This window comes from Pogoniulus pusillus, chromosome 7, assembly GCF_015220805.1.
Source record: "Pogoniulus pusillus isolate bPogPus1 chromosome 7, bPogPus1.pri, whole genome shotgun sequence".
In the NCBI taxonomy this organism is placed as follows: domain Eukaryota; kingdom Metazoa; phylum Chordata; class Aves; order Piciformes; family Lybiidae; genus Pogoniulus; species Pogoniulus pusillus.
In genome coordinates this window covers 28,386,347-28,411,603 of record NC_087270.1, presented here as the reverse complement: position 1 = coordinate 28,411,603, position 25,257 = coordinate 28,386,347, and the positions used below count along the sequence as shown (strand labels likewise).

Below are 25,257 nucleotides of genomic sequence, written 5' to 3'. Positions count from 1 at the left end.
TAAAGACTGTTGGAGAGGGACATGTATTTGACTATGGATTGTACAATGCTGTGATAGGCTGCAGAGAATAGACCAAGTACTCTTCAGTGGTGGAAAGAGATAGAGATTTATCTTTTTTATATGAAGCATAAATAGTAAAGCACCAAAACAGTTTCACTAGTGTAAACCCACTGCAAACCACAGAACTGCTGTGTGTTTTCCATCAAGAAAAGAGAGAAAGAGCTTGCTTCTGGTGGCAGCACACTTCTTAATTTGAGATTTTGCAACAAATGTGTATTGCATATTGAGATCCTTTAAGATATCTTGCCTCTGCAATTTAAAAATGAATAAATAAATAGATAAAAAACACTTTTCTTTATACCTGTATTCAGTCTCTGGGGAGACAGTCCAGAAAGCGAATTTTATCACATCAGCCAGGTAGTGAAATCACTGTAAGCAGCCCCTTTCCTCTTTGACATCTTCTCTTAGATGTCTTGTCAGTCTCTACCACTGACATCTCTTTTAATGTCTTTTGTAGCTGCTTTAAATGGAACATGGCCAAAAATTAAGTTCTCATCCTTCCCTATGTCCCTTTTATTGTTATCAACAGTGCTATTATCATCCTCATCTCTCAGCAGTTGGCATGTTCATAGTTACAGTTCTGAATGGTTTACTTGCAAGAATTTGTCTGGTTGGATCAACAAGACTTTTGTCACTGCTCTAGAAGTAATTAGGAAGGACAGATTTCTCAGCAGTAGAGGAACACAAGGAAATCTGGAGCCATGTTAGGGTCTGTGAAGATTACTGCTTAAAGAAAGGGGTTTGGGATTTTTTTTGATAGGGCAGTAGAGCCCAACAGTGGGGGGAAAATTAATATTCCTCTCTGTGCTGTTTTAATTTGTACTGAAACTATTAATAGCCCAGGCTTTTCTCATTTCCTCTGTTTTACACAGTGTTGTCTCTTTCTGCTTTTGCTTCTGCCAGGTTGAAATAAAGAGTTATTTGTTGTCTTTAGAAATGTCAATTGTCACATATCACAGTATTTGATTTCCTGGCACCTTTTGCTCAGCTCTGTGGTTCACAGTGTGGATAATGCTGTGTCTCAGTGACCCCATCATATAGTAGTACAGCACTGAAATTCTTTCAGGTACATATGAGAGGGAGAACTGAGAAAAGAGTTTGGTGCTGCATTCTCCCACAAAGAGCACTGTATTTCAGATGATCGTTTCTTTAACATTTGTCAGGCTCCAAAAAGAAGGGAGGGGTGTCTGTACACATAAATGCATTCTGGAAGGCAAAGATTCAGCCTGCATTGCAGTCAGGCAATCCACTCATCAACCTCATTTGGATGATTTCTGATAGTTTTTAATTACTTCAAATCCAGCTTTTAACAGAAGTCCTTTTTTCAGTCAGCCCTACCCTTGAATGTAGCTTTCAGGCTTCAGCATTCAGACAGAAATCAATTCTTCACTCTTTAGAGAAAGTATCCCCAGACTTTGCTCCTCTGGACCCTTTACAAGGTTGATGCCATACTCTGAGTAGATTGCAGCATGGACTGGGAGTCGGTGTACAGCAGAGAGCTGCAGCCTCACAATCAAGATGCCCAGTGAGTTTCTGGGTGTTTCACTGTCAGGCAGTGCTGATGCACAGGGTTTCTTGGTTATCCCAGTGCTCGTGTCCACCTGAACCCTTAGGCAATCCTTGGTGATTACCTTTCTGCTTGTTCTTTTCACTGAGAACAGCCCAATGTCCTATTTCTTTTATCTACGCCAAGATCACTTGAAGCTCGTCTGCTGCCCTCTGATTTCATATCTGGAGAGGCAACCACCAGTGTGGTGTTTCCAGCTGACTAGTTCAAAGTAAATTGTCTTCTGCTTTTTGAGAGCAAGGCACTTCTAAATTAGCATCTCCTAAATTGCTACTGCTCCTATAGATAACCTCTGTGACCTTGCTCTGTTTTAATAATTGTGTCCAAAAAATATTCAAATGTATGTGTCAAGCTTGTTATCAGGAGTCCTTAATACTATTCTTAATATACTATAGGGCATCAAGTTCGTTGTTGAGAGACTAAGTATTAGCTTGCTCTACTTTTCTTCCATATAACTCTCCTGCACTGATTTGACAAGTCCGGTCATTTTTCATGTTTCTGCATTTGAGTATCTTGTGACTAATACAGGATTAAATACTAAAAACAAACATGAATATAGCAAAATTTTAAATGTTAAGTAGTTGAATAGTAGCCAGATTTCATTGAAGATACACTGTTTTCAAGAAAGTATCTTAAAATATGAAAGATTTCTGTATCAACATTTATATTTAAATAGGCACTTAATTTCTGATTGTTTTGATTTCGATTAGAAATGCTAATTCAAATAAATTCTAGCTGAGAGAACAGTTTTGAAAACTTGCAGTTGAAAAGAAATCCACTGCCATCACTGAACAGGGGAGAGGAGAATTAATGAGATCCTTCCTAAAGCATGCTAAAAATTAAAAGCTGAACACAGTGCTGCCAACTATTTTCCTTATTCTGTAAAAGCCTGCAATACAAATACTCTCTTAAGATTTGATGGGTGGGGAGGATTCTGATCTCTCTTATAAACTTATTATAGGAGTATTTTGATATTAGATGATTTGTCTTCCTAGGAAAATACTCTGCTTTTTTTGAAGGGAGGCTGTAGCCAGGTGGGGGTTGGTCTCTTCTGCCAGGCAACCAGCAACAGAACAAGGGGACGCAGTCTCAAGTTGTGCCGGGGGAGGTCTAGGCTGGATGTTAGGAGGAAGTTTTTCCCAGAGAGAGTGATTTGCCATTGGAATGGGCTGCCCAGGGAGGTGGTGGAGTCCCTAGAGGTGTTGAAGAAAAGACTGGATGAGGCTCTTGCTGCCATGGTCTAGTTGACTGGATAGGGCCGGGTGATAGGTTGGACTGGATGATCTTGGAGGTCTCTTCCAACCTTGTTGATTCTATGATTCTACGTCATGTTTGAAGACCTTGCTTCTACTCCTAGACTGAGACTTAGCTTAGGAGACTTCAAGACTTTGGGTTTTTTTGTTTCCTAGCTCTATCCAAGATAACTCTCCTCCTGGTTTCACAGAAACAAGTGCCATATCGAGTGTTGGTGATGTGAAGTTTGAGAAGGCTATTATCAAACTGGAAAAAAAAAATAGGAAATTTTGCTTTATAATAACTTTTTAATACAGTATCAGAAAGATGCAGAAGATCTGCCCGAAGACTGACATTTAGCTATTGTGCTCTTTTAAATTAAATGACAGCTTGTACAGACGTTCCAGGGCTAGGTGTAGCATCCCGTTATTTAAACACTGTCAAAGCTTGGGTTTAATTAACTCTAATTCAGTGTAGTTTCCCCATCCTTGCATATTCTTTCTGTCTTTCTTTCACTCCCTCTCTGTCTTTTCTTTCTTCTGGCCTTGAAAGGCTTTGGAGCATCTGTCAGGGTTACAGTGTGGTTTCAGATGCCTTCGTGCCTGTTGCTGGGTGGAAGGAAAATTACGTCCTAGCAGAGCAGCAGCGAAGCATGTCATTGTCAACTGGGAGATTCAGGGTGCAATGTAACGCTGGAGTGCTAAGTCCCAGCCTGGCTGTGGCTCTTAACATTTCAAATGATGCTTGCATGATTTCTAAGGCAAATGGAGCCATGCTGTTTCTCCGATCAAAATCACGGAGGGCACTTCCAGAGCCAGAGTGAACACTTCGTTTGTCAACTTCAACATCAAATGAGGCAGCAGAGATTGCCCCATGCCTGTCCTTGAAATGTCACAGGAAGGGCTGTTGTGCCAGCAGGGTCGGGGGCTCTGGGATAGCAGTGCATCAAGGATCACAGCCCAACCGCAGTGGAGAATGCAACTGGGGATGAGTAGCAGCTTCTAAGAATATCAGCCAACAGCATGTGGTAGGGGATGGTGAAGACATCAAGCAGTGGGGTGGCATAAACACATAAAGAGATCAAAGTCTTAAGTTGCCCTTCATTCACTGCTCATTCAAATTATTATTTTTTGGCAGAAGTAGTTCAGATTAAAGACAACCTTTCCTGATGCTTTTAAATAAATAAATTGCCTCCTATGTATAGCTATCTCTTTCTCCTCTCTTTGATATGCTACTGTGGTTCCTCAGTCTCTATGGATATACAAATTATTACTCCTTCTTTGAGGTGATTTTGGATGGGAAATAGTCCTAGGCTTTGAATGGCAATTTTGTAATGAAAGTTGCACTAGAATAGGCCAGGAACAGAACAATACCAATTAAAGTTTGCTTTTATGTAGCTACTATTCAAAAGCAGTTACCTACCCTTTGGGTTATAACAGTTTTCCACCTCAGTTATGCCCAGACCAACAGCTTTGTTGTCAAAAGTAAACCCTAAACTCAATTCTTTTTCTATTTGAATTCTCCTTTCCCTCTTTGCATTCAGTTCACATGTTTTTTTTCTTTCAAAGTTTTCAGACCTTTTATGGCTTCAGAAGCCTCTTAATTCCTCCTGGTGACTTCCCAAGTAGTGAAAAAGTCACATGTTGATTTTTCCCAGACCAGGAGACCTCTTTTTGTCCTGATCAGCTGCCAGCATACACATGGTGTCCTTCATGCCAGTGACTTCTGTCCCGGGTGCTCTCCGTCCGCTGGGAGCAGTGTGGGCAGCCATCAGCAATCTCTGCCTTTCAGTGGATGAGAGTCAACTGAGCTGGATCAAAGGATCTGAAAAATGCAGACAGATAATCAAAGCTAATCAGCTAGCCATCCTTTGTACTTAATAGAGGGAGATGGACAATCCTGGGGGAAACCCAGCTGTGCTGAAACAGATGTCCAAGGAAGCGAGAAGCCTCCCTCGCTGGAGGTGCCTGTGTCTGTCTGCGGAAGGAGCCTGGATAACAAAGTTAAGGCTGAATGCCTATTACACAGTTAAATGTAGATTTGATTTATTTCAGCCCAAAATATGTACCCTGTGTAAAAGTAGGCAGCTGTGTTTATCACAATTCGACTTCAATAAGCAGTATTTTGAAGAGTGCTCTCCAGTCCTCTACCTGAGGGACTGGTAAGTGCAAGGAAAGCAATCGCATCCTCAGCCGTCTGCTGCAATGCTAACAGAGGTGGACCGAAACAACTGTCAAAGCTGACACATCAAAGATCTTTCTAGCATCTCCCAGCCTTGAGAAAAGAAAGAAAAAAAAACACCCTGCTCAGTTGTTTTCCTTAAATGTTTTGTAGACTTTCCAAGAATGCCCCACTTTTCATTTTAAAATAAATAAATAACTAGAGATTTTAATAAAGATAGCTCAGTTATTTTCCTGTCACTCAAGGATAGCTCTGATTCTTCTTATTAAAAACGTTGATCCTCACAGGATACCCTTAATACTGTGAAATAAGACTGGGTTAACAATATTTATTGCCAGTGCATGTGTATCATATATGTGAAGTTATAAACTTGAAAATGGCTGTTAAAAAGAAATACTTCAGCTTGAAACTGATAAAAGGACAAGAGTTAGGTTACTTTCCAGTCTAGCAGAAATTAATAGGTATATATAGTACATAATTCTCCTTTGCTGGTTTTTAAGGCATGAAAAGCAATTTGAAGTGCAGTCTTGCTTTAATGCCATTTAGATTCCTCCCACAGTAATGTCAGCACCTTTTGTGTGCGTCTCAACAAAGCATGTTTCTAAAAAAAGAAATTTAGTTCAGTTCTGGTTAAAAAAGTTTTGTTGTAAAACCAGTGTTCATGCAACCTCTACATTACCTAGAGCTCCATGAAAAACAAAAATACATTGAAGGTTTATTAATGAAGTTTCTACCAACCCATCATGGTCAATGGGATGTGTGTGGTGTTTTGCTTCAGATGCCAGAAGGGTGATTTAAAGTAGTTTGAGTTAAAGGAGACTTAAGCTGATGGGGCAAACAGTGCCCTGAGAGCTTTGTTGTCACGGGCCCAAGTGCAGGGTAGTTAGACCTGTGAACCATTGGGACAGCTGGAATTCCTTCCTAGAAGGGTGAGCTGTAAGTGTAAGCACAGCACCATCAGAGCAGCCTGCATTTGGTCCTGGGCTAGTGATGCCCATGCATCACAGTGCTGTGTTGTGCTGGTTTTCTGTCCTGCCCTGGGTCCTTTTAACACAGAACGCTGCTTTTTTAACTCCCCTTTGTAGTCTGGAGGTACCAGATGAGATAATCAATGAGCTTTGGAGCTCAGTACTTCAGGAGCATCGTATCATTCAAAATAGGAACCACATCCATCTCTAAGAAGGTGAGGGGGCAGTTTGTTCATGAACTCGATGCTTTGATTAAATTATTCAAATATTGACATGCCTGGTGAGGTAGACTGAAATATCCTCTGGATATATGAATATTCATATACTAACATCTGCCACAGCTGCATAGTTATCGTTCTATTTTCATGGGAGAAAAAAAGTCTCTTTGAGGAAGGTCCAATGCAGCAAAGGGTTTCTCTCCTCATACCTGTCACTTAGAAAGTTGTGTAACTTCTAAAAATCTTTTCTCCTTGCATTACCTTGGAGTTAGCCTGGTCTATGAGGATTAGCTCCAGTGTAAAACCCGATAAGGATAGCGGATCACTTCTAGTTTTTGTCTGTGAGGTAGTGTGGGTTTTTCACAACATAAAACAATGGCTTTGATCGTCTGTAGGCTGATACCTGCTGCTTACACAGTCCTGAAGCAACCCTGCTTTGCACAGTTAATAGTATCAGATTTTCACTATGATCTTAACCTCTCTACCTTTGGCACTTAAAGAATTAACACTTACAGAACTATTTATGTTGGGAAAGACCTTCAAGAGTCCAACCATTAACTCTACCAAGTCCACCACTAAGCACATTCCTTTAATTTTCCTTGGTTTGGCACAGTTCCTTGAAACTCCAGGTCCTTTCACTTCATATTATTTTCTTTTTCTTGCTCTACAGTCATACTTTATTTCTAATTATCCAGCTCCAGGGTGTCGAGCTTTACTCCTAGCTTCATTCCTCGGAATCTTCTTCCAAGGAAAAAAAAATGGCCCCAAAATGTAATCAGCAGCCTTGTTTGTCAGTAGGTTCTGTACCCATGTACACCATCTGGCTCATTACATATTCAAATTAAAAAATAGTACTCTCTTTTAAGTTAAACATACTAGAAATCTCTGAGGCCTTCTAATTTTTGGCAAAGGGAGTACATTGTTTCAGTGCACCACCAAAAGAGTGTACATCAACCATACTCTATTTTTGCTTTCAAAAAGCACTTGAAAAAGATTGCTCTTCAAGTACAGTCAAACTAAGGCATTTATTGGATGCCTTTTTACTTTCTAGAAGCTCTATTTGATACTCCACAGTTGTTTTTAAAGAATTATGCTTTTTTTTTTTCTTATTTATAGATTGAATATGTAAGACAATGAAAGAACCAGTTTGGACTACTTTTTGTGTCTATCAACCACAGAGGGAAAAAAGACATAAAACCAGCTAGAGTTTACACTTCCAATTCTGAACTGTGACTGCTTTTATTTAAACCAGTATTAAAGATTGTTGTTAAAATCATGTAAAATGAGTGCAATTAAGATGAGAATTGTATTGTCCCTTACAAAAAGGGGACTTTTATGTGAAGCTGTCATTGCAGACCGTTCCCTGCTGAACAAGCAGAGATTTAAAGCTCTGATGAATGGCTTTTTTACCAACCAGGTGCTTTCCTTTTAGCTTCATCTTTTTAACCTTTGACATTACTTAGATTCATCAAAACGAGTTTGACCCTATTATTTCAGAGGAAGTAGTTGTTTTTCTTTATGACAAATTAGAGATAGGTTAAATTCCCAAGAGCTGTTAAGTCCCAGACTTAAAAGTTACTTGGGCATTCTGTAAAATTTAATCTAAATCTTCAGAGCCTTTTTTGAGTTCTCACAGATGAGGACCTCAGAGCTGCAGCTTTGTCTTTAGTTTTATTTTGCACTTACACCATTATGTATTTCTTTTAAAAGGTTGCTGTCTACCCAAATTACACTTCAGTCTAGCAATTTAATGTCCTTAGGAATGCACTGAATTATCTTAATCACATTCTTCAATGATATATTGCTACCTTAAAAAAAAATACTGCCAGGAGAAAATTGCAAGTGTACAGGAGAGAGATGGAAGAATAAAGATGTTAAAATCGAAGGAAAAAAAAGAAAAACTAAACAAAATTCAAGATATCAGTTAGGTGAATAGAAAATTAATACTGAAAAGTGTCAGAAAATCAAGAAACAATCCTCCTTTGATGGCTTTGTAAGCATATATCTGTATAACTATTTTATGGTACACTAATGGGATCCAGATTCTCTTCTCAGTTAAACTGGTGTATTAATTAGAACTGGTAAACACGTAGTGTCACTTAAAAGGGCTGTGTACCAGTTTAACTCTTCCAGTTACTCCACAGCCATAACTGAATTACAGCAAGCTCTGATTATAGATAAATAGCTACTGCCTGATACAGTCTTGGCAGTGTCTTTGCTGAAATAAATTGCCCTTGAAACTAGTTCTTTTTTTTTTTGCTGTAAGACACCATTGCAATCAGATTTTTTTCCAAGTCACATTAATTAGAAAAGTCATTTAACCATCATGAACAAGGCACGTATTTCCAGAATTTGTTAGGAGAGATGATGTTTCAAAATGCATTTGATATTTGTTACCTCCTTCAACAAAATTTAGATAGCGAGTAGACCTTAATGGTGTAAAATGGTCAAATGCTGTATTTTCATTTTAGAATGCCACGCTTTTAATTATGTTGTTGCTATTTAGTAACAGAGAAATATCCTATTTCCTAGGTTGATGCCTCACAGTTGTGTTATGATTAAAGCAGTTTGACATTTTGAATAAAAATATACTAATTCGTTGTATTAATTAAAAATAATGACCTAGAAAAACTGCTTCCAAACTAACCTAAAGACGTCAGCACAGTGAAACATGACAGTTGTGCCATATTGTCACTATTAATGACATTTTGTTAAGCAAGCTAAAAATGTACATACAAATGAAAAATTCAAATTAAGAACATTTTTCACGTTTAAAACCTTCTATATGAACTCTTTGGTCCACAGAAAGGGTCACAGATGCTTGAGAAGGCAAAACCAACCACTGAAATATTGACTTTTCCTGTGACATGTAAAGGGCAGCTTTTGCACAGGTAGATATTTGTTCTTTTTAAATATGTGTTAGCCTTCTGCTGCCAGAGCGGGGAGAGGGCGAGTGTGAGTGTGAAATCTCGAAGCCTTTGAAGTTTTGCCCTGGATTTTTAATGAGTTTGTTCCCAGAGTTCTTCATTTGTACTTCTAAACCGCTAATACCATATAGTTCATTTAAAGCACGGTGATTTTCATGCATATGTATATGATGTGTGAAAATCAGTGGTCTAGAGACATGAGAAACAATAAAATTGCAATAATGATCTGTCCTGAAACCAGTTCAGACACACAGCTCACTGTAGTCAGAGACACCAGATTCTACTCTGTTAAAGAGCAAAAGATCACCGAAAAAAAGGTAAATAATCACCAACTTTAGGTTCCTGAAGAATGTAAAAGTAATATTAAGAAAATCATTGACAGCAAATGGTGATTATTGCAGTGCCAGTTCTGTATGTTCCTTTTTCTTTCGGGGGGGGGGGGGAGATATTGTCACTGAATTTAAGGCTGCAAAAAGGCACCTGCCCTGTGAGAGGACCTCAAAGGCAGCCCTATTCTCTAGATTAGTAGTAAACCCTGATTTAGTGTTTCACAGGACAGTAAAGTACCTTAGAGATGGAAGTCTGTTTTCATCTGAAATTTAGCACTCCAGATTATATTCTTGTTTAAGCTCAAGAAACAAATTAATGGGAACACTAATGTGAATTTTCCCTAAGTCCAGTGTACCAAAGAAAGTTTCTGTTCATCTATGAAGAGTTCACCTATGCCAGCGCAGTTCTGATTTTCGTTGTATGACAAACAAATCAATTCCCATCAAGAATCTTCTCTCTAAATCAGATGCTGTTATTTTCAGTTTACCTAAAGCTGTAGCATATCCCTTCTCCAGATCTACACAGTTTCAGCAATGTCTTTCAGACATACCTGTCAAGCCTCAAGATTTTTACTCAACCCCCAAGACATTTTACTGTCTTTAATGCTCAGATTAAAAATGGAAAGCAGTTAATGTTTTAGACTGTACATGGCTTTTTGGAAAAGTGCAAGTGGCTTTATGGACCCCTGCCATCCTGCAGACTGCTGCTGGGGGGCTGTTGGTCTCAATATTCTGGTCATTAGTGAGAGAAGCTGCTAGGATCTTAAATTAAAATAGATCCTTTGATTTCCCACTAAGACCCCTGGAAAATAAGTTTACTTCAATTCTTTCGTAAAACTTTACAACTTTGTCTTCCCAGAGAAGCTGGAGCCCTGGTGAGACTGTCATTTGAACTGAATCTGTATTGCAGCCTCTTTTGTTCTCTCCTTGCCTTAGATGCCTGCCTGCTGCCTGCTGGCTTGCAGGAGCGAGCGGGATGACTTGTGGTGACAGCTGTAAAGTTGCAGATGGGAGCAGAGAGAGGAAAAAAGCCCTTGTTCGGTTAGGAGGGGGTTTATATCTCTCTGTTTCCATAACTACACAGAAGGAGAAAAACACGCTTCTTTCATGCTTGTCTAGATTCAAAATTGCCTGTTGTCATCTTGTCATAGGTTCAGCACCTTTGTGGCTTGGTCTTAGTAGTATTTTTTGATTATGAAATGATTGTGAAATTTGTATATTGCCTTCACAGTTGAGATTTTGACTTAATCGCTGTGTTTTCTGAGGTGCCTCTTTGTTTTCTTTTCTGTTTTAAACGTTTTAGCCCATTCTTATCAACCATCTCGATTATGTGAAAGCCATTCAGCTCTCAAAATTGTCTTTATAAGCTTGCTTAATTCTTAGAGAGCCCATAAATTTTAATACTCATTAAATAAATCTTGGTCCTTTAATCTCAGACTTCTTAAAAGTGGAATTTTTATTTTATTATTATTATTATTCTGAGTTCAGAAAGGCAGCTACGTTAAAAATTCCTGATAACTCGTTCCTCTATGAATAGGAAAAACATTTTCAGTTAAATGGTTTCTTACATTATCAGCCACTCACAGTTCATATTCTTGCTGTACTGTACAAACTCACTATTCAGGTAACACGGATGCTACAAGAGACCTCTCTAGGATTTATACAAAAATACATAGTATTAGCAAAAATAACCTCCCAAAAAGATGGCTTAAAAAACATTTACAGCTCAGTGTTTACCCTATTAGCCAGAAAGTTGAGTGAGGCATCAGTGAGGAGGACGTGTTACAAATAATGTGGCCAGTAGGACGAGGGAGGACACCTTGAGTGCTGTGTCCAGTTCTGGGCCCCTCAATTAAAGAGAGATGTTGAGATACTGGAAGGTGTCCAGAGAAGGGCGACAAAGCTGGTGAGGGGCCTGGAACACAAACCCCATGAGGAGAGGATGAATGATCTGGGGGTGTTTAGCCTGGAGAAGAGGAGGCTCAGGGGTGACCTCATTGCTGTCTACAACTACCGGAAGGGAGGTTGTAGCCAGGTGGGGGTTGGTCTCTTCTGCCAGGCAACTAGCAACAGAACAAGGGGACACAGTCTCAAGTTGTGCCAGGGAAGTATAGGCTGGATGTTAGGAGGAAGTTCGTCCCAGAGAGAGTGATTGCCATTGGAATGGGCTGCCCAGGGAGGTGGTGGAGTCACCATCCCTGGAGGTGTTGAGGAAAAGCCTGGATGAGGCACTTAGTGCCATGGTCTAGTTGACTGGCTAGGTCTGGGTGCTAGGTTGGACTGGATGATCTTGGAGGTCTCTTCCAACCTGGTTGATTCTATGATTCTATAAGATCATGCAACCTATCACCCACCCCTATCCAGTCAACTAGACCATAGCACTAAGTGCCCCATCCAGTCTTGTAAATGTATAATGTATTCATAAAGTATGACATTTCAATGCCAAAGGCTGGAGTTGGTTTTACTTGCTTTCATTAGGCATCATGTACTGCAGTGTATACAAATGCTAGAAAAGAGGCGTATCACCACTAGTCTACAAGATATTGAGGTGCTGGAACGTGTCCAGAGAAGGGCAGCAAGGCTGGTGAAGGGCCTGGAACACAAACCCTATGAGAAGAGGCTGAGGGAGCTGGGGGTGTTTAGCCTAGAGAAGAGGAGGCTCAGGGGTGACCTCATTGCTGTCTACAACTACCTGAAGGGAGGTTGTAGCCAGGTGGGGGTTGGTCTCTTCTGCCAGGCAACCAGCAATAGAACAAGGGGACACAGTCTCAAGCTGTGCCAGGTGAAGTATAGGCTGGATGTTAGGAGGAAGTTCTTCCCAGAGAGAGTGATTGGCATTGGAATGGGCTGCCCAGGGAGGTGGTGGAGTCACCATCCCTGGAGGTGTTCAAGAAAAGCCTGGCTGAGGCACTTAGTGCCATGGTCTGGTTGACTGGCTAGGGCTGGGTGCTAGGTTGGACTGGATGATCTTGGAGGTCTCTTCCAACCTGGTTGATTCTATGATATTCTATGATAGTCAGTAACAATGGATTTATAATCAAAGAATTGTGTTGCTTACACTTACATAAAGGCAAGAAAAAGATTAAGTCCTGCCCCTGCTGAAAGTGAGGAGCGCTGCCTTTGCTTACAGTGGTCAGGATGGGCTAATTAACGTATGCTAAGCTCTTTGAAGACTTTGACTGTTAGGTGTTACACCTTACAGTTGTATTTATTTTATTGTCTTTCACTCTAGCACGTGCAATTTGTCCTAGATGCAGCAGTAATTTATTTTCAGGCACCTGTCTTTTCTTATTTCCTTATTTTGGAGAAGAAGTGCTTTGTTTGCCAGGCGTACGTGGGCAGAGGAGTGTAACTGATTGCTGTTAATACACAATTCGCAGCTCTTTTCCCTTGCCCCACCAGAACTGGCCAGCGTTTGACTGTTGCTGACATGTCGGGGAGCCTGTTGATTACGCTATCGGTTTCACAGATGGGTGCTTCTTGTTCAAAGCCTTCAAAACTAGGAAACGTTTAGCTAATGCCTTGCACTACATAAAGAGATCAAAAAGGTCTAAAAGCTATCTGCTAGTCTTCTGCTACAAGCAATTAGGATAATACTGACTCCATCCCAGATCACGTAGTAATAAATATTTTAGCTTTCCCTTAAGTGTGTATTGATATTCAGAGCTGCCTGCTGGTAAATAAAACAATCAGAACTGAATTTCTCTTTGAATCTGGGCTACTCTGCGTTTTCAGCGCTCAATTTTTGTAATGGTTTTTTTTTTTTCCCCCTTCTCTTTTTGTCTCTCTCATTGTGTCTCCAGAGAAAATTATTGTCTGCCTGGAAATCAAGTTACAGTGCTAACTGAAATAGTGGCATGTTATATATGGAACAGAGGGGCAGGCTGGCAATTTGCTAGGATCCCCTGGGGTTTGTTTTCCTTGGCCAATATAGAACAGGCTGCAGCCAACTTTATGTTTAATCAGGGGCTGAGTCCTGGAGAGAAAAAAAAAAAGAAAAAGAAAAAAAACAACCAGCAGATCTTGGTATAGGAGGCTACATCTTTATCTCAGCATCTCAGTGGTTATTTTTATGCTGGATCCTTTGGTCTTCCTGCTTGTCTTTAGTTGGATCACAATCTGTGCTGGAAAATGAAAGCGATCAGAATGTCTCTGTTTTGTTTTGGTTTTTTATTGTTATTCTTTACATCCATGTATGTAATGTAAATGAAGTTCATTTGCAAAACTGGTCACATACACTCACTGTGCATTTGTAACCTTGTATGATTATAAATTAGCAGGCATGGGTACCATAGAAGACATTAACTTATAAATCAAAGCAGCAAAGGCATTCTAGCCCCCAGACTCCCTTTCTTATTATCTTTATGCATAACTGTGATACCAAAACCTTTCAAAAGCTGCATTTAAAGTAGACTTCCCAGAAATGAGTGGTTTAGTCCACCTCTGAATACAGTTAGAAAATATTTTGAAGTAGTTCTACAGCATAATATAGAGAAATATCACCTCTGTAATGTGTGAAGACATCGTCAAGGTACTTCCCAGTGTCAGTTCTAGCAACAATAGTGGCCTGAAAATTGGTTTGGCATCATGATGCGGTCACTTCACTGAAGCTTTCAATGTATTTAGAAAGGTGCCATTTACACACAGAGTTGTACTTGTCTACCTCAAGTGAGTAATCACCACAGCTGACTATCTGCTCATAATAAGGTGAGAAGAATTTTATCTGTGTGAACAACAAAAAAATTGTTTAGCTCAATGGGGCATCTCATTGCCAACAATCCTTTAAGTGGAATTATCATATACAGCCACATATATGTCCTTCAGCACAGGAGTTTAAAATACTTTGCCAGTCTCCAGCATCTGTTACTAGATTCTTCAGCAGCACAGGCGTGTAACAGTGTCAACAAGACTAAGATCTAGACAGGTTGGTCTGCACTACAAAGTCCTGCTGCCGTAGCTGTATCTGCTCAGAGTATGGCAACTTCACACCTTGCATTTCACACTGCTGTACTGACAAAACCCAGCTGAAGATGACTGTCGTTGCCTTTTGTTCAGAGGTTGGTGAAGCTGTGCCAGCAGTGATACCTCTCCATCAGCACATGCTCCATCTTCACTGGAGAGTGTAGGTGGGTAGCAGAGACTCTGTAGGGCACAGCCTTGCTCAGCCTGTGCTTTGGGGCTGTAGTGCTTCTGCAGTCAATACTGAATTTTCCTCGTCTTGTTTTGTCTGGCTTAAGAGCTGATGAAAGCAAAATTTTTAGCACATGGCCACAGCCAAACATTTTGAGATGGCTTGGAAGCAGGATGGCATCCTGTGGAAGCTACATAATTAGTACAAATTGGGAGAGGAGGGCTGGGCACGCTGGTATCATGCATCAGTGTTTTGCACCTCTATCCCAAGCACATTAGCAGCCTTGGCACTTCAAAGTATTTCACCATTTGTCTGCGACCTCCATCTCACCAATAAAGCATCCTTGTACAGGCAAATCCCAGCTTTGTCACACCTCCATCTTCTGCTCTTGATGAAGAATTTCAGCTGAAATTGAGATCCAAAAGAAAAAGCGAAAGTACTTGTCTGCAAGAGATTAATTCTCACCTTCTGTGCAGAATAAATGAGTGTCTCGTGTCAGCTAATTATCTAATCTCCTTGGGTAATCCCTGCAGAGAGGCACCCGTGGTAGTGCATCCTACCTGGCTGAGAGCACACAAAGGGCTGAGTTGTACATGAGACATGACTTCTATGTCTGTTTGGCTACAGAGGGAAGCCAGATAACTGGACATTTACTTTAGGGTCCAGGAAGTATACTGAAGATCACAAGATCGTATCTCAGACATCCTTATCTATTATTGATTCCCATAAGATTTCACTCATTCCCTTTTTTCTCTATTACCACTTCGTTTCAGATCAAAAGAGAATAAGGGACCTATTCCTCCATCCTGAGTAAGAACCTGTTCTCCAGAGGTGTGTGCTTGTCTTCACACCACATGGAAACTGTAATAGCAGGGGGTGTATTTGTCAGCTGGGAAATAACTAATCCCCTGTCTGATAATCATGGGAGATCCTAAGGAGTGATGTTGAGTCATAGTTGGTCTGCAGTATCAAGAAGTCTCAGGGGAGTGGAGAAGAGCCTCAGCCACTGCAATGCCAAATGTGTCTGCATAACTTCATCAGATTGGCCTAATGAGGCAACTGGGCATTTAGTTGTTATCTCTCTACACAGCCGCTTCAAGCTACCTATCAACAGCACAAGGGTAGGTGGAGCAGTTCATTGTGGCACTGGATTTGGAGTTCTCTGTGTCTATGCACACAGCAGTGAGGAGAAGGAGACGCTTGTCAAAAGTGGTGATTTGTGGTGAGTTTTTGTGTGGTTGAGTAGGACAGGGTTGCCATCACTCATCACTATTCAACTGCTGAGTCTTCTGCTTTGCAGTTTGGTTTCTTGTAGCTACACAGGCTCTACTGCTGTCCATCAAAAGGGACAAGTGTGTGGGTTAATGGTTAAAATGCTTGTTTTACATAACCAGAACATAACCCTGGGAATTAATCTCCTTACTTATTAAGGAAAGAAAGTAATTGTTTTTTTCCTTCTGGTACCTTTTCTTGGCTTTCCCACATTTTCTGTCCCAGTCATGAAAGCATGGGGCTGTCTGGGCAAGCACTGATTTCTTGCCTGTTCTTCACAAGACTAATTGATGATGTCTCATCAATTACCCTTTGCAGATTTATGATACGTTGTTTTTTTCCAAGCAAAACTTTTAAAGTACTGTTCATAAGAAGTGTTCTTCCATGTTTCACAGCTCATTATACTTTAGCTCCTGCTGCCCCCCTTTAAAAGTCTTATCTACTAGAATTTAAGTAAAGTGTTCTTCATTAAAAATGGAAAGAAACCTGAGAGCTTCCACTGTGCCACAAGACTGTGCATTAGAGAGGATCCTTGACTGGTATCAAATCTCCATTCTGCTTGAAATAGAGAATAAATAAGCTTGGAGGATAAGTTTCATGGTCATTTTTATTTCTGTCTGTAAGTAATTTTTAAAAGATTCATTATGTGGCTTTACTATGTGACTGTGTCCCCTTACTTCATCTACACTATTGCACAGTCGATCTCAGTCCCACATTTGATGCAAGACTTGTGGGCTCTTCAGTTTAATTTTTAATTTGTCCATTAATTAAGAAGAAGAAAATGTGGTGTGATGGGTGGAGCTGGGGACCAGGAATCAGAGCTGCTGAGTTCTTCCTAATTCTGTTCCTGACCTGAGGAAAGTCACTTACACCTTCTGGCCCATATTGTCTCTGGGATTCTCAATATAATTATGTTCAAGTGCCCCCAAGCAATGGTATGAAGGCTCATAATGGCAAGATTGAAAGTGCTCCCTTTCACGGAGTCTGCAGAGATGTTCCATTACAGGCTTCAGGTCAAGGCCCCTGTAGGTTCTACAGCTACGTGTTTCATAATTATGGAAGAACATCTATAATGTACTTATCTATGAAGAAAACATTAAACTAGCCTTTGACTGATAATGATTTAGCATTAATAATGATGAAGAAGGCAGAAAGGGCTAGCTTGGTTTCTGCAGTCCCAACATGCATGTACAGCTAGGGCAGGAAGGAAAATCCCTTGCACTATGGAAGCGAGAGCATTTGCTGTGATTTCTTGAGGAGAGAGAATGTCAGCGCCTACCCTGCTGAAACCTTGCATCTTAACTGTCTTTGCACTTAATTTCTCTTAAAGAAAGAAAATGGGGAAAACCAAAACCAAACCAAAAACAGGGGAAAAAATCCTTTGTGGGAGCAAATAGAGGAATAAACTACTAGGAAATTCCCAACACATCCCTTTCTGAAGGTTTCAGGAAATTCCGCTTGTTGGAGGAAACTCTATAAATGAGGAGGAGCCCAGAAGAGAGACAGCTGAGATAATTTTTCACTGCCAAGACTGCACTGTGTTGTCTCTCCTTTTACAACTCATTGGCAGGGATTATTACCTGGTGAAAAAATTTGTTTTGCGACTCATCCTGAGTCCTCATAAATCATTAATGCCTGGCTAAGCACAGTGTGAGCGTTACAAATACTCTGAGAATAAGAGCCCCTTCCGATATAACCTTGTGTCCAATACTAATGTCTGCTAGTTATTTAGTAATACAAAGGAGTCTCAGCAAGGAAGATCGATGAATCAATGCAGTCTTCTGCCTTCCTTCTCCTCTCCACCTGCCTCTTTCTAGTTCACAAACTGAGCTACAGAAAAAATACAGGAATGCTAATAGTCATCTAAGTGGAAAGCACTATAACAAGTTAGGGGGACAAGGAAGGAGTTATGGCCTCTGAATGTTTAGAGGGAAAAGAGAAGCTACAGTTTCTGATTAGAGTTTACTCTGACTTCTGCTTTTTTTATCAGCCAAATTGCACCACTGCTCCAGACCTGTTTTCCAGTTTGCATCCTTTGAATGAACGCAGTACAAAGCACACTGAAGTGTGTAAAGAGCATAGATAGAAGCTGTGCCCAGGAACTGCAGAACTGAATGTAATTAAAGGGCAGTCAGTAAAGTCCAAGTAAATAGCTCATTGCCTAAGGGAGCTGTTTGGGGACTTAAGATCCACAAACTGGAAACAGCACAGAGACTACAACATCTGTAGGTGGAGTGGCTGATCTTTGTGTCTTTGTTATTCAGCAGTCTTGGCCACAATCGAGGGTTTGAGGATTGTCTTTACTGTCTTGCTTACTCTGAGATCACCCAGCCAATTCAGGAGGCAGCTAAACTCTATTTCCTCTCCTGGAGCACAGGATCCATCTATGCCTTGTTACTTTGTACAGTTGCACTCTTTGATCTCTGAGAGTAATAATTGTTCATGAATAACTGGGATGAGATGAGATGGAGATTGATGCCTCGTGTAAGTGTACACTTAAACTTGGTTGGAGCCCTTGTCTTGAAAGGCTTCTCCGAGGAAGACTGTAAAGTCCTGTAAAGGACTAGCACAGGTACTAGAGAAAAATATCTTGAAGAGGAACTTAGGAAAAGTGGAAATGGGGATGGAGGACAGTTGGGCAAATTTGAAACCTAGAATCAAGTAGTGGGTAAGAGACCATCAGAAAGTTTAGAGGGGAAGGCAGCTGTCTTTAAGGCATAAAATGATAGATAATTGGTTAGGAGGAAAAAGTAGTTCCTATAATTGAAAGTAGGAAAACGGATGAATACAGAGGGGGAAAGTCATTTATATGTGAAAAGGGGCAGGAAAATCAGCTCTAAAAACATCCAGCTAAGAAAGTATCTGGTGCTTTTCCTTCAAATCCAGAGACCTTAGTTACTTTGACCCTAAATCATGTAAAACACCCCTTGTGTCCAAAGCATCCTTGGTCTTCAACTGAGACCTGAAGCATTCATGGCCAGCTCAGACTTTTGGCACCACACCTCCAGCAAAAGCCTGAAACTTTCCTGCAGAAGAGTGAACATTCAGTTTCTGCTCTAAGGTTTGCTCAAACTGCATCATTGTGCTTCATCTATGATGAATTTGTTAAAAATAGTCCTGCTATAGCACCCACAGGACAAAATGGTTTATTTTCCCTTATTATAGATCTGACACAAGCCTGCTGTTATTTCCGTGCCCTCTCTAATGATCTACTTGCTCTCAGGAGAGCACTGACCCATTTCAGCACAGAATAATTAGTGTTTCAGACACTACTGTGTTTCCATTAAATAGACATAAATGTGCAAGGTGACATTTATTTACTTAGGCCTGAAAAATGTGCACCATAGATGTAGGGGCTTGTGAGAACTTCAGTTTCTTTTCATATGACAGTTGCGTCTTTGCACGTTTTCCTGTTGTTTAGCCACTGGTGCTTTGCTGCAGAGATTCCTGCTGAGTTCACTGTGAAAGCAGGAGAACATAAGACCCTTTGCAATGCTTTGGCAGCCCAATGTCAAAGCCCAATAGTAGCATTAAATGCAGATATAGTTACACTCTTCAGGTACTTTTTACTTCTTATAAGGACTCTATGTAAAGAACTGTTGTTGATTTACAGATCTGTCTGAAGAGGAAATTGTTCAGGGTATTACACTGAGAAAATGAGAACCTTGACCTATTGCAAACATAAAATAACCCCAAAATCCTTTAGTATTTAAAATCAGCTCTTTTATCATCTTGATCACTGGCTTCTGAACTGCCAGACTATTGCCCAGGTGAAAAGCATATTATTCATCTTGATAGCCACTTTGGTCTGCAAAGTTGGAGGGAAATCTTACCCTTAAAAGTCCAGCCAGCTTGTAGACTGCTTAGCAGTTCAGATCCACACATGAAGACGTAGCATGTTATGATTTCATCCTGTTAGTACCAATAAGCTTTCTAAAAGGAGGCATCATGCAAGGTAGGTGCTTTATTGCAGGATGGAAACACTTACATAGGTTATTTTAATCATTACGATTCTTTCATGATGTGTGAAAGTTGATTATTGCTGTAAATGAAGCCATTGAAGGCTAAAAAATAAAAATGCTGTGATGGTAAAAACCCTTGGAGTGCAGAAAATGGGAACAGCTATAAAAGGCAGTAATTTATTCTCTGCGTGAGATTATTTTTTATCGTAAGGATGTTTTTAAGCTAATTCTGAAACATATACAATTGTATTCTATATAGCTAAGGTATATTGCAAGATGCATTGGTAATGTGGCTAATTTTGAATGCACTGTAATTTATAAATTATTTAGAAGTACTGTTTTATTCTGTTAACCGAGAGGCTTAACACGTTTCTACTATGGTGAGGATAAGTTATTTTCACAGGTCTTGTGGTTTTATTGTTTTGATCCACATCCAGTTCATATTGCATCATAATACCACATTTTTACTAATGTTATTCTAGTACGTTCAAAGCTTATTTGCATTTGGATAGAAATTCATTAGCTCTTGATTTTTTATGATAACAAATTATTTCAGCTTTTCTGTGATAATGCATTCTTTGTGTATCTGATTTACTGACGCAGAAATATTTTCAGTTCATTTTGAACCCTGCCAAATTTAGCATTGTTTTTGCTTTTTTATTATTTTTTTTTCCTGTGTATGTATTTCAGTTGTTTAGACCCTACTGGTTCCTGCTTTTTTCTTTTTCTTTTTGTTGTTTTTTTTTTTTAATATGTTATGTTTGTAACTTCTGACTGTCTGTGTTGAGCCAATCTTACCGACAAAAATATCAGTTGTTTCCTGTTTCTCTACTTCTTTACAAAAAAAAAAAAAAGAAAGAAAGAAAATTAAAAAGTAAGAAATAAAAAAAACTCTTAATGGGAACCCTGGCACTGTCTGTCTTCTCTGTTCTGCAGAAATGTTGAAGGAGTTGAACCAGCAACGCAGAGCGAAAGAGTTTACAGACCTGAAAATTATTGTTGAAGGCAAAGAGTTTGAAGTCCACCAAAATGTTCTAGCTTCCTGCAGCTTGTATTTCAAGGACCTGATTAAAAGGTTTGCCTTCCTTCCAGCTGTGATCTGCTCTGTTCTTTTGTAGGGCGCATTTGTGTCGCTTTTTTTTCCTCCCCTCTCTTGCAGGTTTATGAAGATTGAATCTCCTGTCACAGAGCCAGTAGCCATTCTTTCCACCTCCTCTGAATGTATTTCCAAACTGAGACTCAGATCCATTTGTTACACATCTGACTCGTACAGTGTAATTATTTCTGATGAGTAGAGGCCAGTTTTGGCTGAAGAAAGTGTTTCACCACTGAGAGTTCTTAAGATTTAAACTCAGCTGCTAACGGTGATTCAGACCACAACTAAAACCTATTGCCATTGATGTTTTCAAGGGACTCTAACATAGAACTAAAGTCTGTCCTTCAGGCTACAATAAGCCATCAGCGTTCTGGTGAACAACGCTGAGTCATCTTGCTAGTAAAGTATTTGGAGTATCATAATCCCATCACCCCAAAATCTTTATTACATGTTTTGTGTGGCTTTTATGGGCAAAGGAATTACTGTTCTTATTATTTGGGGATTTTTAAAAGAAGGAAAAATCAACTGAGGAATGTCTTTAGAAAAGATTGGGAGAGGATTCTCTGGTCGAAATGTAGCTCAGTCTGCATGTTAGGCTAAGGGTAGTTTTTTTCCTCTAAACAGCCTAGCTTAGGGTAGGCACAGTACGTACATTTTCTAAACATCGTGTCTCCACCTTCGCATTTCCCCCCTCTGTTTCTAGCTGATTGATTCTAAACAGTGCATGATAATCTTTTTTTTCCATTACATTGATTTTTCAATTTGTATGCTTCATATACCCGCATAGGAATAAATCGCTACTCTCCTATTATTAGTAAGTTAGAGCAGCAAGTAGGGAGGAAAAAAAACCGTGAGGATAACTTGCATTTTTCTCTCAATCATCAGCAAATTAATGCGGCAGCTGATTTTGCCTTGCAGTATTTTCCTGTGCAGACTGAGCCTGGACTGTGCATAAAAAATGGGATTAAAGAACATTTTGCTTGCTTCAAATCTTGTATTTGAATTTTGCCAACTAACGCACTAGTGACTGTATTTTATTTCAGGATGGCATATTGTCTGGTATCTCCTTTCAGTGTATTATGTCCTTTTGCACAAAGCTGGTTCTATAATTATGGATATATATTACATTTCTATGATATAACTGTGCTGACTGCCTTATCAATTATTCATAGAAAATATGTTGGCCTAGGAAGCATGTCTTTTCCCCTCTGTAAATCTAATGATTGCTAACTGTAGCCATGCCAGATCTCTCCTCTACTTTCTCTTCTTTCTGCTCATTATCATTTAATTGTTAAGGCTACGATATATGCTTTTTAGAGTGGTAGGGAATAGAATCTACAGGGTTAGAAAAATATTAGAATCAACTTAGGCAAATCCAGTAACTGACTAGCCAAAGAGTGTCATTCAGATTTTGCTGTGAAAACATCTGCTTGTGTGCAGGCAGCATCTATTTCTAGAAGCACACTGAGGAATCTCTTTGCTTTATTATTTAGTTAACTTTAAACTGAACACTACTCTGATCAGAATTCATCTAACAGCAAACAAAAAAAAAAACCAATCCTTTTCAGATGCTCTGAAAATGGACTGTGGAAACAAAACCCTACTTTTCAGCATTTACTGTCTTGCAGCTGCTCACACAAGGCTCACAGGTAGTACAAGAGAAAAATAATGCAAGGTTTAGCCCATTTTCCAACCTCACCACTTTTTGCCTTCTTTCACATCATCAGCAGCAATAAATATTCCGGAGGCTGATTTCTATCTGCAGTCAGTTCACTCCATCCCAGTTGTCTTCCATATATAACCTCAGTCACACACATGTAACCTTGATGAAGGCTAATGCAGATGCACAGGTGTATCCAAGGCACAAATACCTTTATTGCTGATGCTGATGCTTGGATAAGGAAAAATCCAGCTTGATATCTAGTTGAGCTTGCAAAATTGTCAGCTGAGAAAAATAAATATTCATCTGTAGACTGAGCAAATGTGTCTTTACGAGACAATGCGCTCAGGGCCGTGGGGTGGAATTTCTAAAGACTTGGTTTTTAGAGGATACTTGCAGTGTAAAGCCTGGTCCTTTTAGGCACCCCAATCAAGTCCACCACAGTCAAGGACTCAAATTGCAAGACATGCTGGTTCTCTTGCAGGGTCATGCCCTTGATAATACAGAGTCATTATAGTTCACAGAGTCAGTGTGTTTATAAATATAGCTAGAATCCTCTCCTGATGTGTTAGACACTCTCTTCAGATAGTACTTAAATCTTTATTTGGTTTATATTGCATTCTCTGGGGTATTACAGAAATAAAATCAAGAAATGGTAGCTTTTCTCATAGAAAAACAAAAAGATACCTCTTTGCATTAAATATAAAGAACATTCCAGTCAGTGCCACCCCAAACAAAGGCACCAAAGGGTTACCAGAAATGTCAGTGGGAAGATGATCTATCCATGAAGGTGCTATATGCATTCATATAAAGATGCAAAAAAAATAATATCTTTCAAAATATTAACTTTAACTGTTCTTTGCCACAGGGTAGCTATTATTAGCCTCAAGTTCTGCCATTGATTCCATTATTGCAAATTGGGGTTGATATCAGGTGGTAGAATAGCAAGTTATGTCTCAAAACAATAAAGAAGAAATGTTCAAAACCAAGTAAGATCAATTATCCCTTCTTCAAAAATATCCCAAAGTATAGACAAAAAGGATAACAGAATTAGTTATTGCCTGTCTCGAGGAAGGCTATTTAATGAGAGTTAGTCAGAGCAGGGGGAAGAAAAAGCTAACACATTATTTTTATTGCACTGGAGTGAAGAGCTGATAGCCAGACTTGATTGACCAAAGTAATTCTAAAATTATTTATTTATGAAGTGTATTTGGTAATGAGAGCATACTTTGAAACCCCTTTATAGTTTTTCAGAGAAGGATTAATCCTGCAAAGTGCTGAGCATTTTGGTCCTCATCCAGAAAAGTTCTCATTCCATGTGATTTTTCTTCTGCATCTCTGAGCATGACCCTTTTTGAGGTTGGGTTAATCCAGTCCTGAGTCCAAACTCTGCATCAAACTAGCACTGTGCTCTTGGAAACAGGTTAACCAGCCCCCGTCAGGAGCTGTGCTGCTGTGAGCCTAAGCTTGGAGTGACACTCCTCTCCCTCCCAACAGCAACTGACCATAAAAAGTAATCTTAGTCCTTTTCAGTGCAAAATCATCTGAAAAGGATTATGTGTATTAGGAACAGCAGGTGTGAAATGTCCCTGACATCTGTTCCACTTCACTGTGCCCATGAAGGGAGAAAAGCAAGGTGCAGGAAAGGAATGAGAGGGTGTGAAGATGGTTGCATGCCCAAGGCTGATGTCACATTAGGACATGTAGCAATAACCTCCTAGGCTGTGAATCTATCCCTGAAAAACTCAGCAGCATTTTTATGTGTTATTAAATATATTTGGGGGAGAACTAGATTCAGTATTCTTCATAAAATCCTCTTTGAAGTGTATTCTTTTTTGGGTGAATATTTGAGCCTACTTTATAACAGGTATGGGGTTGAGTTCTTGGCCTTACTGCTTGCTCCTTCAAGCCTAGAACATAGAAGGGCAGTGATAACACTGTACCTGCACTCAGGGAAATCATGTGATTAGTCAGCTTCTTCACACATCCTTACAAGATTACTGTACTTACAGGACTTCAGGAGAAAATGGATGATAAATAGCAGCTGAAACAGGATTCTACCTCCTAAATGCCATCTTATGTATTTTGAATGCACCATCAACCGCAGCTGCTTCCAGTCTGCCTGAATTTGGCCTCTAATTTGCACCTGTATTTTAAGTACTTAAGAAATCAGTCTTCCAGGCAATGATGAGGTGCACCTTGAAGGCTTGCAGAAGGAACCTTTTCTTCTAATTCAGGTCCCTATGTGCAGACAGGTAGGAGATCGCTATGGAGCAATGAGAGGTCCTCATCTCTCACTATTAGTGAGCCCAAACCAGCATTTGGGCTCAAGGTTGACATCCAAGGCAGGTTTAGTCTAACCTCATCTTCTAGACTGCTACTAGAGTCTGCAGATAAGGAGACAGACCTGTCCAGCAGGCAGGTCTTCTCACCATAAAACAGGTGACTAAGATACAAGGCAAAGAACAAGGTTAGCCATCTTTGCTCTTAATTAGACGACGTAGATTTCTTTGATTATGGACTTATGATGGGTATTACATTGCTTCCTTCAGAAGTCCAGCCTAAGCTGGTTGTCTAGGCTTCCTCTGCAGTCAGGATGGAAGATGGGAATGTCCATAGGGTGACTTATCCCACCTAATGAGAAATAACTTAA

At 39.9% G+C, this 25,257-nt stretch overlaps 1 protein-coding gene across 7 annotated transcripts in view; it reads left to right on the top strand.

The window, feature by feature from the left end:
• Window positions 1–25,257, top strand: part of KLHL29 (kelch like family member 29) — a 437,205-nt gene that overhangs the window by 334,869 nt on the left and 77,079 nt on the right. For 6 of the 7 annotated variants that reach the window (XM_064146375.1, XM_064146376.1, XM_064146374.1 and 3 more), the window contains one exon: window positions 20,785–20,923. The exons of the other annotated variant lie outside the window; for it this stretch is intronic. In XM_064146375.1, coding sequence (XP_064002445.1) covers window positions 20,785–20,923 — 139 coding nt within the window. The remainder of the gene's footprint in view (window positions 1–20,784; window positions 20,924–25,257) is intronic. 7 annotated transcript variants of the gene reach the window in all.